Below are 11,931 nucleotides of genomic sequence, written 5' to 3' on the forward strand. Positions count from 1 at the left end.
CATCTTAATTGTTCAAACATGTGCCCTTTTCCATAGGATTGGGCAAATTGGAATAGAAGTTAGGTCAACCACAGGAGTTCTCACACGTGCCATAATATTACCAATAAAAAAATTTAACAAATTTGTATTAAAACAAAAGTCCAGAAAACCAAAACTTAAGAAAGAAAACAGAATTGGAAGAAAAGGATGAGCTTACCAGAGTGTCAGCACTAGTGTGTGGAAGGCAAAGAAGTTTAACTTCCCATGGCTTCTTCCTCTCTCTTCTCTTTCTCTCTCCCCAAACCCAAACTCAATTTAGTCAGAGCTTCATCTACCACCACTCAAACCACCCCTCAAACCACCACCAATACCACCACCCAAACCACCACTCCATCTTCACTTGACCAACAATTTGGCCGGAAAGGCATCAAATTTACACAATCCGGCGACACCCCAATTGTCCAACTTACTGTTAGAAATGGAAGTTCTCTTTCTCTTCGAATACCCGACGGTCTAGTTACCTCCTACAAACCAAAAGTTTTTTGGAAAGATGAAGGTTATGAAGAAGTTCTTCATACTGTACCTGGTCCTGTTGGTTCAAATTCTATCAAAGGTGGTATTGGTTTAGTCCTTAATGATGTTTCTGAATCAAACTCAATAGTCACACCTATATGTAATTCGTCTCAATGGGTAGTTAAAGACGTCGATTCTGACTCCATTGATGCTCTTCAGGTACTTCATTTATTAACCATAACCATCTTACTTAAAACAAGAAACAAAAAACTCAAATTTTCATGGATTACTCTGGTTTTTGCTTGTTTATATCACAGTCAATTGTGGGTATTTTCGATCTTGTTTCTAAATTATATGTTTTTTCGATCTTCTCTGCAGGTGGAGCTGAGTTGCAGTAATGGAACTCTTGACATAACTTACATTATTTCATTATATCCTTTGAGTATGGCAACAGCAGTTGTAGTTCAAAACAACGGCAAAAAGCCCGTAAATTTAACGAGTGCTATTTTAAGTCATTTGAAATTCAGAATGAGAAATAAATCTGCAATTCAAGGACTTAAAGGTTGTTCGTATTGTACTCATCCGCCATTATCTTCGACTTTCGAAATCTTGTCTCCTGCTGAAACCATGAAACCTGATTCTTCTTCGGGTTGGTTTTCTAGTCCTGAACCTGAACTTAAACAAGGTTTATGGGCAGTAGAAAATAATCTATTCACAATGTTGAAGAACAAGTTTAGTAGAGTTTATACTGCACCTCCCACTGAAAGACTAAAGAGAATATATAGAACTGCGCCTTCAAAATATGAAACGATCGATCAGGTAATACTTTCTTAGGATTCTCAATTTTTCGATTTGTTTTGATGGTTTTCGAGTGTTTTTTCATCATTTTGGGTGTTTCTTAGATCAATTTGCTTTGTTTTTTCTTCGTTTTTCAGGGTCGAGAACTTCTATTTAGGATTATAAGGATGGGTTATGATGATATTTACTTGTCAAGTCCTGGTTCTTTCCACGAAAAATATGGGAAAGACTATTTTATTTGTACGGGTCCTGCGTCTATGTTAGTGCCCGTAGTTGTGAATCCTGGTGAAGCTTGGCGAGGGGCACAAGTTATTGAGCATGACAATTTGTAATTAACATATAAAATCATAGTTTATCTTTCTAAATTTTTGTAAAATGAATGAATTGGTTTATCATGATCAACCAAATTGAAATGTAAACATGAAGTCCTAATAACAATGTCATTCAAATTTGATCCAATTCTCTACTCTGGCTATGTATGCAATCGTTTTTTTAAGTTGTGAGTCGGTGGATTAACGAAGAAAAACTACTTCGTAGAACGAGAACTTCAAGCGCTTTTTAGTGTCTAATTTACGAATGATAACTAAGTAGAAAGAGTGAAGAAAAATGTGTGAATGAAGGAAAAGAAAGCTCTCACTCCATAGATAAGATTGAGTGGCTAAGCTACTCATAAGGCATTTAGTAAGGATAAAGAAGACTCAGTAAAGAAAATCATACAACCTAACAAAAAGAAAAAGTTATCCAAAAGATAAAGGAGTCATCTCTCTCTCTCTCTCTCTCTCTCTCTCTCTCTCTCTCTAACTCCAACTCCAACTGCAGAAAACCATACCCATGTCTATCAATTCCATACACTTCTCTTCTCACATTACTTCATTCACCTCAACTAACACAAGAAAGCAACTCAACTCTTTTCACCCTTCTCTTATCTTCTCTTCTAAAAGTAGACATAAGAAACATTTTCCATTGCTAGTTTTGGCTTCAAGCTCAACACCAGCCATAAATGTTAACTACTTAGAGAGAGAATTCAGTGGTCATGGAGTTAGTTTTGGAGAAATTGGTGAAAGTTGTGTTGTCAGAATGAGACTAGATAATGGAAGCTTCACCACTCTATTGCTTCCCGGCGGTTTAATAACATCATATAAAGCTCATATGTGGCATGGCAGCACAGTTGAATTGCTACATACAAATGTGTCTGAGGGAGAAGATGGTAATGCTGTTATTCAAGGAGGAGTTTCCGTGGGTCTCAAATGTCGGAATGACGAAGGCATCGAATGGGCTCCAAAAACTTGGGCCCTCCGCGACGTGAAAGGAAGTTCTGCAGAGTTTGTTCAGGTCTTTTTATAACCTTAACTTGAATCACAATGTTCGGTTTAAATCATAACAGACTTGAACTAAGAAAGAAAATTGAACTTATTCATGCAGGTAGAGTTGATAAGCAATGATTCAGAAGATATGGTTGAGGTTAAATACATTCTGACTCTTTACCCGGATAACTTAACGTCGGAAGTTATTGTCACTAACTCGAAAACTTCGTCTCTTGAGTTGATGGGTTCATTTATGAGTCATCTAACAGTGAGTAGTCCAGATGCAACTTATGCTATTGGACTAGAAGGCTCAAATTACATGAACAAACAACCATTAGAGTCAAATTTCAGCATAATTCCTCCAAATTACAACCAAGGTAAATCGACAGGGCAAAAGCAATCATGGGTTCGTACGATGATTCCTGGATTTGTGTCTAGTTTGGGTGGAAGAGATGACATGGGTAACGATGAATCTAAAAATGGAATTGCTAAATCAGATGAAGAAATTGAGATGGAAGAAGATGATAATTATGCACAATTGACAGAGAAAATGGGCAGGATTTATACTTATGCACCAAGGAAGTTTACGATCATTGACAGGGTAAATCTTCCAATCAATAAGATCATATATTTTGCTAATCTCCGACCCAAATCAGATTGTTGTGGCAACATTATATATATTTAGTATTATACTTCATTTTGCCTAACTAAAGATTTTGTTTCCTGTTAATGTTATGAAACAGGGCAGAAGAAACTCAATTGCAGTGGGGAGACATGGATTCGAAGAACTGTACATTTTCAGCCCAGGATCAAATTATGATCTGTATGGAAAATACTCGTTTATATGTACAGGTCCATCAGCCATTCTTAAACCAATACGTATAGGTCCTAAAGATGAATGGAGGGGCGGACAGTATCTATATAATCCAAACCTCTAAACCATGCTAAATTTATCGGTTGTTAATAAAGTAAAGTTTTTTAGCAGTTGTCAGTGTCGTTCTTTTCCATTCATATTTGGGAAGAATAGATTTTAATCCAGTTTTACCTTTAAATCGTCCATGAAAAACGGGATATAGAAATGAAAATAACCATCACATGAAGAAGAAAAAACTTTTCATTCATTATCAGAAATGAGTACAACTAGTCACTGGTTACTTCCTGTCATTAACAATTGGATAAACCAAAACTCAAGAAAAGAACAGGTCGGTACTTTATCATAACGGAGTTCTAACAACTGGAGATGTATGAAATCATAACAAAAATAAGTAAACCGTAATTAGGTGGGAACAAGGGAGGTTTCATGATCGTCAGATGACATTGTTGATAACAGAATGGCACAGGAGATGAAGAAGAATACCGAAAAAAGCATTTTAAGAACCACTTTCGCCAGACTTTTTCGTTTTTTGGTTACAATTTGAGTTCCACTTCTGCTTTCAGGGCTTACTTCGTGACAGACTTTTGTACTAACATCAGCTGCTATATCACATGTTGATGAAACTGATTCAGAGCCATTTAGAGCTTCCTTGCCGGTCTCAGAATTTTCGTAATCGTCTGGTTCATCATCGGAATTGCTCGATGACGCTACATTCCTAAATGGTTCGGCAGAAGAATAGTCAGAGTTTGCATCATCTAGATCCTGTAGTGAACGAATGAGTTCCCGAGGAGTCGTATATATCCTACTATCATCCACATTGAACTGATCATATCTCTGCTCAAATCGACAAGGAGAAAATGTGATTAAGCATCAAAATATTGTATCTGACCAGATTATAATTAAAACCAATAACAAAAGTGAGTGATAAAGTTCAAGAAGTTTTTCTGAAGAATATGTAACGGGAGGTTAATTACCTGATGACTGGGAGAAGCACTTAGAACTAGTCCATTTCTAGGCGGAGTTCCTCCATCTTCATTAGTTTTGATATCCTCAAAACATTCAGAATAAATTCTCGATCCATTGCTACCAGAACAATTTGAGTAGAATCTATCATTCGATGATCTACCAATTTCAGTCCTCCAGAGCTTCCTGTTAATAGATTTGCGTCTGGAAACATAATTACGAGAAGATTGCCTAGTTGACATTGGAGATTCTGTGAAAAAATCATATTCAGAAAAGGAACTAACAGTTTGCGATTCTGGTGATGCAACAGACAATAGAGATCCATCTCGAGATTCTCTACGGCCCCATGATTGTTTCTGTCTGTTATTGCCCCTACTTAGACCAAAATTTGAACCAGTAACTGAACCCGGATCACTGTCAAATTTCGATCCCTTTTCTGCTATCACCTTTGCAGTTTGCAGTGCTTCATAAGCAGCTCCGTTAACGAATTCCATCTGATCAGAATTGCATTTCTCCATCTCCTCTATTATATTCTCAAGCTCCGAAAATATACTCCTAGGATCAACACATTTCATCAAAAAATGCACCATCTGAATTGCCGATAACCGCTTCTGAGAATTGCACTCTACTTCCCCAGAATTCAAGATTCCCAAACCAGATCGAATCAGCGTTCTCGCAAAAGCTTCAATGATTAAGCTATTGTGCTTAGCCAAAGCCATAGCCAAGCTCATGTGCGAATTACTTTGAGTTGGTTTCTCTTGCAATGCTACTGCGACTTTCAGACAAACTTCATTCACTAACTCATCGGGTGCAAACTTCCAATTATCAGAATCAACGAGGGCTTTAAGACATAAAGCAGCCCCAAATGCAAGACTCTCTTGAGGACCCAAAAGAGAATCAGAAAGAGGTTTACAAAGAGACTGAATTATGGTTTTCTTCTTGTCTTTCGGTGTTGATGGATTAATAGCATATCTCGCAATAGCAGGCACAACCTTAGAACAAGCCTGCTGAAGCGGAAAAGATCCTGCACTTGAAGTTAAGGTCTTGATAATGGTGGGCATTATAGTGTTAATCTGAGGCACAATGTTGGATCCATTAACCCTAGCTAGGACTTCGTATAGAGAAACTGAGCGTTCTCCAGAAGGTGAACCAGAATCTTCCGTTTCGGGAACTTGAGCAAGAAATAGAGCACTCGCCTCCGAATCTAGGTCTTTTATGTACGAGTTTAGTGCTTTCATTGCTGACATTCTACTAGCCGCATCTTTATCCAAATTCTCAAACTCACGTCTGAGTACATCTGGGCTGAGATTTTTACCCATCGATGAATCTAAAACAACAAGCACTGCAAAATATTATCAATTTAACACTACAACTCCCCAAATCAAGGTAAAATGGATTAGAAATAAGTGCTTATATAAAAAGCAAATATGGGTTCTAAAGAAAATCCAACAACAAGTCTATAATAAGCAAGAAACGATACAGACATTAGTTCTTCGAAACCCGAAGAAGAAGAAAAATTATCAGATTTAATGGATCATTCAAAACAAAATGTGTCTTTTAAGTTTTTCCTCATCTGGATTTGCTTAATCTTGATAATAGAGTATAAGATATGGGTTTTTGTTATTAACTCATCAAAGTGAACTAATTAAGCTTCTAAATTTCAATACACAAAGAAAAAAGGGTTTTTTTTCCCTCTTCATCATGAATCAATAATTGACATTGATAGATACTGAAAACAAATATCAAAATATAGGGTTTAGTTGATTCTAGTACTTCAATTGACAAAAAGAAAACAAGAACTAAGAATTACTTTATAACATACCGGATTGAGAGAATCAAATCTATGGGTATTTCTTCAGATTTCTCTTCTAGTACTGTAATTAGAATATTTTCTTCAGAATGAAGACTCTGATAGAAATCAAATGAAAACCCACAAAGAGAGATGGGTAGGTTAGGGTTTTGAATAGATCAATCAATTGCTCAAGAATGAAACAAGGGTTTGTGTTTAAGATTGAATCTGTAAAGAAAACCCCACCATTTTTGTTTCTCTTTTAAGGGCAGAGTGAAGTGAAGTGATGAAGGGTTATCTTGAAATTTTAACCCTTCGTTTGAATTTCCCCCGCCATCCCACCCCTTCACTTGTTGACTTCTCACTCATATTATCTTTGGACAAAACTACCCTCTTAATATATGTCATGATGAGACATGATAATGAAAGATTATTACATAAATCTTCCATTATCATGATGTTAGATTATTCTACCAAACTACTACAATTATATTATATAGATATGATAAACACAATCTGCACTTAGTCACTTACATAGAAAAGTATTACTACAAAGTTTTAATTTGTTTTTGGTATTAATTTTGGGTCGTTTTTGTACAATTAAACGCAAGGCGAACGAGGAATATTCCAAGTATCTGATCTATTCGTGAGAATCTCAAACTACTAGCATAATGAAAAAAATTAAAGGACGTGACCGAGGCTTGAAGCAAAAAAATTGAGATCAAGTCAAGACTTCCACCATCCATGTAGTCTTGCATTTTCTGTATTTAGGATGCATGACTAAAGTGGGTAAATTGGGTACAATCTAACCTCACTCGAAAGAATCTAATACGCCTTGTGCGTTAAATTTGTATTATGTTTATCCAAAAACGAACATGGACAACGAAATCTTTGAAGAAATACCATAGGATTCTCCAAATAAAGATATTTATTGTCTAAAGCAAGTTATTTTTGCGTGCATTACATATCTTTCTTATATCGGATTGTTTTGGAACTAGATTGTGTTTCATCTCTTCGTGAAACCCAAAATCAACAAGCATTTTAGACAGTAAAACAAGACCTAATCCTATATCATTTCTCAAGTTCCTCTCCAATTTATTTCATCAAAAAAAAAATTCCTCTCAAATTCACTCCTTTTAAACAAATAGTACTAATTACTATTGAGAACAGACTACTATTAACCACGAAAACGGTTTAATAAGAAGTAAAAAAAGTAACAGTAACAAATTTCTGACCTAATCTTTACTTTGGATAGCAGACTTGATTTTCATTATATAGGGCCAAACAGACGAGTTGATCAAAATTTTCTCTTTTAGTTTATATGTTAGATCTATAATAAGATCTTGTAGGTTTTTAGAGAGAGAAAATATGGAATCTAAATCCATCTTACACAATGTTTCTCTTTCTCCCTTAACTCTAGTAATATCATTTTTTCAAGATCGTCAGTTCTCTCTTCTTCTTGTATTCTTCTCTCTCCAACATGGATCGCCTTACAACAATTATATTTAGATGAAGGATATAATCCACTTTTTGGTGATTTTATATGGTTATAGAATGGAAGAATGGATATAGAGGTCATTAGAAAAGAAGAGTTAATGTTACCGATTTTTACGATGAACATCTCAAGAAGATTGAAGATGAATTTACAAAACAAGAGAAAAGGCCGATCAAGATTTCACTTTTATTAGTTTAATTATTATTGATGTAATTTTATTATTGTTTGGTTATTTTCATGTTTGTTGACTTTTAGGGTCATTTTATTAAGTCGGTGTCTAGTCAATTTCTTTCTCTTCATGAGGCACTTTACATTTAAAGGTATGTAACTCTCATTAAGTTTTCAGAGGAGAGAAATAAGAATTATAATCCATATAACATTGTGATTTTATCACTTATGAATGAAAATGGTTTCACTTGGTTTCAAAAAAAAAAAGTAACAGTAACAAATTTATGACCTAACCGTTACTTTGGATGGCAAACTTGTTTTTCATAATACAGGGCCAAACGGAGGAGTTGATCAAAATTTAGGGGCTAAATTGGATTTAGTCCTATAAAAACGAAGCTGAATGAAGATATTCTTATCTTCTTCACCATTTTCCATTTTCCCTCCGTTCTCTTCTCTCTCTGTCTTATCATAAAACCATTTCAAAGCACACTTTTTTAGAGAGAGAAAGTGAAAATGGAGGGAAACTCCCTTCTTAGCTTCTCTTCTGCTAAAACCCATTTCAAATATCCTACTCACCAATCATCTTCTTCTCTTCTTAGACAAACCCAAGTTGTCAATTTCCACACTGAACAGTCAAGAAACTCAGCTTCTTCATCAAGAAACCAGTTAGGTTTGTACTCACCAACTCGAACTAACCTTCATCTTTCTCCAGTTCTTGCTGTTGCCCAACCCTTGGAAACAACACCCACTGATAATTCTTCTTCTCCAAAAGAAATGTTGCCAAAAATTGATAAGAGTGGAAGGTTTTGTAGCCCTAGAGCTGCCAGGGAACTTGTTATGTAAGTAAAAACAAACATGGGTGTCAAACCTTTTTCTCTCTCTTTAGACTTTTTGAGTGGGTTTGTAATTTGATTTGCTTAACTTGTATGGGTTTTTGAAATTTGATTTGATTTATTGATAGAATGATAGTCTATGCTTCCTGTTTAGAAGGGTCAGACCCAATTCAACTATTTGAGAAGCGATTGAATGTCAGAAGAGGTAATTGTTAAAGCTTTCTCATTTATTTTTAAGTAGATTCTTGTTTGTTAAGAGGGAAGAAGACAATATTTACTTATGGGTATTTCACTAAATTCATAACTAGTTCATTCTTCACTCTAATCTTGGTTTAATTAGGTTATTAGGAGCAAGATAGTTTTTTTAACTGAAAAATTGGGTCGAAAACCTGATTTTTAGTGTCTTGGTTAAAAGGACCCCTCAATATTCTTTTCTAGGCATGAGCTCCCTATGCAAACCTGTGAAAACTGTTCAAACTCGTGCAAACTTTCATCGAACTTGTTTAAACCTTATTGCTCATACACTCCTGCAAACCTTACATAGGGAGCTAAAGGAGGAAAAGTAGGTGGACCTCTTTCCGACAAGGAAATTGGTCTAGGGAGTTTGAATCTTAGAGACTAGTACGAAATTGGAAATTTGGAATGCTAGAACTAATGCTTTATGTGGCATTCTAAGAATTTGATGTTTCTCGAATAATAGACCTTGTTTTATTGCCTTCAGAATCTGATTACGAGTTTGACAAGTCATTGTTGTTACAATACAATCATATGAGCTTTGGTGGCCCTCCTACCTCCACACAAACAGAAGAAGAAGCGGAGGAATTGCTTCGTAAGAGTGAAAATGAATCTGCAATTGGTAATGAGCTCTGAACCCTTTAGAATGTTGTTAATATTTGTGGCTGCTTCGATGGGTGTATCAATAGACTTATCCGCCCACATAGGAAATGACTTCATTGGCTGTCAAAGGATGGTTATGTCAGTTACTAGACGGGTTATTGATTCTTTCTTGTAAGAGCTTCTGTTAAGTAAATTGGATCGGCATTTATCTAGCACCAGCTGCTCATAATTTGTATGCTTGTTCAGTTGAATTTTGAAGAACTGTGAATATGAAACCATCAAAACCAGATTTTCAATGTAGTTTTGTTGATAGCAGTAGGAAATATATTTCGCAGCTTCCAAAGGATATTGTGTTAGATTTTTTTTCCAGATGAGATCCCTATTAGGGTTAACCTGATTTGTGGAATCCTTTCTTAGGATGCCTTGTCTTCCACGAGACAAGTAGACAACAAACACCACTAACATGATACAGATGAGACAATGATGGATAAAAAAACTGATTTCAAGACTCATTGTTCATGTACTTTTTCATAGTCCTTAATATCCCTGGAGTCTCATATGGAGATGAATCTTGAAAACACTGGCATGGTAAATCTTAGGTTACCGCTATATCTTGTGTCCCTTTTTATTTACCCAAACATTCATAACGTCGTAACTATTTACTATCTTCTTTCAGAAATGTAAAAAACTGTTTCATGTTATTTTGTGTCTTAGAAGCGGAGATCCTATCGGCTCCACCAAAGTTGGTATACAGCAAACTCATTTTACGGTATATTTCTAGTTATTGGACTGAATTTGTTTGTGTGAAGTATGTTTGCGGAAAACTGAATCGATCTTTTCTATCTTGTTCAGATTGACAAAGAAAATGTTGGTTGCAATCGTGGATTCTTGGGATAATCATGTTATTGTTATCGACAAAATAGCCCCACCAAATTGGAAGGTAACAAAATAAACATCTTCTATTAAATATCCTACATCTTTCCTTCACCGACTCACAAACTTGGTGCTGGTAAAGTTGGTTTCGTATTTATCGAATGAACTTATAATAGTGAACATCTATATTTCACATCATATGTTGCAGAAAGAACCTGCAAGTAGAATTTTGGAGCTCTCTATTCTTCACTTAGCAATGGCTGAGATAGCAGTATTAGGCACACGCCACCAGATCATCATCAACGAAGTTAGTCTATTTCCCTCTTTTACCCCTTCCAATACTATCTATTTTCCATTTTAATGTTTCCCTCTTAAAACTTATCTCACAACTATTTGGCGGTTTATGAAGGCTGTTGATCTAGCAAAGCGATTCTGTGACGGAACAGCTCCACGAATTATCAATGGCTGCCTTAGGACTTTCGTCAAGAATCACATTGCAAAAAACGTGGTTAAGCCTTTGGAAGTTAAAAGCTAAGAAAATGTCCCAATGATGTGGTTGATATTCGACAATATGAGTATGTCTCTATTTCATAACTTTCTCGTTTCAACATAGAAGCAACTTCATGAAATTGAGTTGGGATAAAGAGTCTCATCTAGATTATCAGATCATCAGTCAGTTGCTATTAAGAGGAGTTGAATGAAAGTAATATCTGTATGTTGTAATTGTTAAACCAGATTCAATTTTGTAGACGGGGCAAGAATATCTATTTTCTCATTTGATCAGCGTGTCGATACATTAGATGGGTTTAATTTAGAGTTAATGTAATAGACTTCAATGTATCAGAATCAATATGTTATTGGCAGAATAATGTCAAACTGCTAGAAGGTTGCTATGTTGTTTACCAATGGTTTATTTTCTCTTATAAATTTCACATTTTTTTAGTTTCTCAGATGTGGTTTGATATCTAGACTACTCGAAAGTCGAAATGGTCTTCCCGGTGAGTTTCGAAGAAATTCTGTTATTGTATCTTCTATTAGATTTTAAGTGTGAAAGTCTTTCACCTATTCCACCTCTCTCACCCTATGTAATCTTGGACCTCTCTGTCCCCAAAACCTAGGTCAAAACATGAGGTTTTTTCTCAAGCTTACCCATCGTCCATTACTCCCACAGGCGGTGTCAGAAACCTTTGACAATCTTTCCTTCATACGTGAAGACCTAAAGAAATTATTCTTCTTCCACAATAGAACCTATAAGACTTTTGGTAAACCTGAAATCTTGCCCCAAAAAGCTAGTTTAAGACGTAAATTGATCCAACACTTGGAACTAAATGAACACCCTGTGAGTAGGACCTATACCTATCATATGCAAGCGAGATTACACATCTAGGCGAAACACACATACAAATTTATACATAAAAGCTTGAAATTTTAGATTTAGCTATTTACATGAAACACACAAATACTAACTAATAGCCTTCACAACTGAATTTGCTTTGGCAATGGTT

At 35.6% G+C, this 11,931-nt stretch overlaps 4 protein-coding genes across 5 annotated transcripts; 3 read left to right on the plus strand and 1 right to left on the minus strand.

The window, feature by feature from the left end:
• The first annotated feature begins 34 nt into the window (after positions 1-34).
• LOC147568796 (photosynthetic NDH subunit of subcomplex B 2, chloroplastic-like) lies at positions 35-1,749 on the plus strand. Its single transcript, XM_086667431.1, has 3 exons — positions 35-711; positions 871-1,311; positions 1,428-1,749. Exons 1-3 carry the CDS (start codon positions 244-246, stop codon positions 1,620-1,622), a joined length of 1,104 nt encoding a protein of 367 aa, XP_086523557.1. The 5' UTR covers positions 35-243; the 3' UTR covers positions 1,623-1,749.
• Positions 1,750-1,902: 153 nt separating this feature from the next.
• On the plus strand, positions 1,903-3,578 carry NDF5 (NDH-dependent cyclic electron flow 5). Its single transcript, XM_086667440.1, has 3 exons — positions 1,903-2,622; positions 2,713-3,195; positions 3,338-3,578. Exons 1-3 carry the CDS (start codon positions 2,122-2,124, stop codon positions 3,530-3,532), a joined length of 1,179 nt encoding a protein of 392 aa, XP_086523566.1. The 5' UTR covers positions 1,903-2,121; the 3' UTR covers positions 3,533-3,578.
• Positions 3,579-3,690: 112 nt separating this feature from the next.
• Positions 3,691-6,612, minus strand: LOC147568798 (protein SINE1-like). 2 transcript variants are annotated; one of them, XM_086667413.1, is made up of 3 exons: positions 6,254-6,612; positions 4,443-5,773; positions 3,691-4,302 (listed from the first exon to the last, which is right to left on the minus strand). In XM_086667413.1, exons 2-3 carry the CDS (start codon positions 5,748-5,750, stop codon positions 3,871-3,873), a joined length of 1,740 nt encoding a protein of 579 aa, XP_086523539.1. In that variant the 5' UTR covers positions 5,751-5,773; positions 6,254-6,612; the 3' UTR covers positions 3,691-3,870. The 2 variants fall into 2 exon arrangements, with proteins under 2 accessions (XP_086523539.1, XP_086523548.1); XM_086667422.1 differs by having other exon boundaries at positions 4,443-5,758; positions 6,254-6,592.
• Positions 6,613-8,269: 1,657 nt separating this feature from the next.
• On the plus strand, positions 8,270-11,332 carry LOC147568799 (antitermination NusB domain-containing protein). The gene is made up of 7 exons (XM_086655191.1): positions 8,270-8,722; positions 8,845-8,921; positions 9,438-9,572; positions 10,268-10,322; positions 10,406-10,493; positions 10,635-10,733; positions 10,836-11,332. Exons 1-7 carry the CDS (start codon positions 8,397-8,399, stop codon positions 10,959-10,961), a joined length of 906 nt encoding a protein of 301 aa, XP_086511317.1. The 5' UTR covers positions 8,270-8,396; the 3' UTR covers positions 10,962-11,332.
• Positions 11,333-11,931: the final 599 nt, after the last annotated feature.

This window comes from Eschscholzia californica, unplaced genomic scaffold (genome assembly GCF_041429995.1).
Source record: "Eschscholzia californica isolate CP2 unplaced genomic scaffold, dmEscCali1.0.p SCAF_1, whole genome shotgun sequence".
In the NCBI taxonomy this organism is placed as follows: domain Eukaryota; kingdom Viridiplantae; phylum Streptophyta; class Magnoliopsida; order Ranunculales; family Papaveraceae; genus Eschscholzia; species Eschscholzia californica.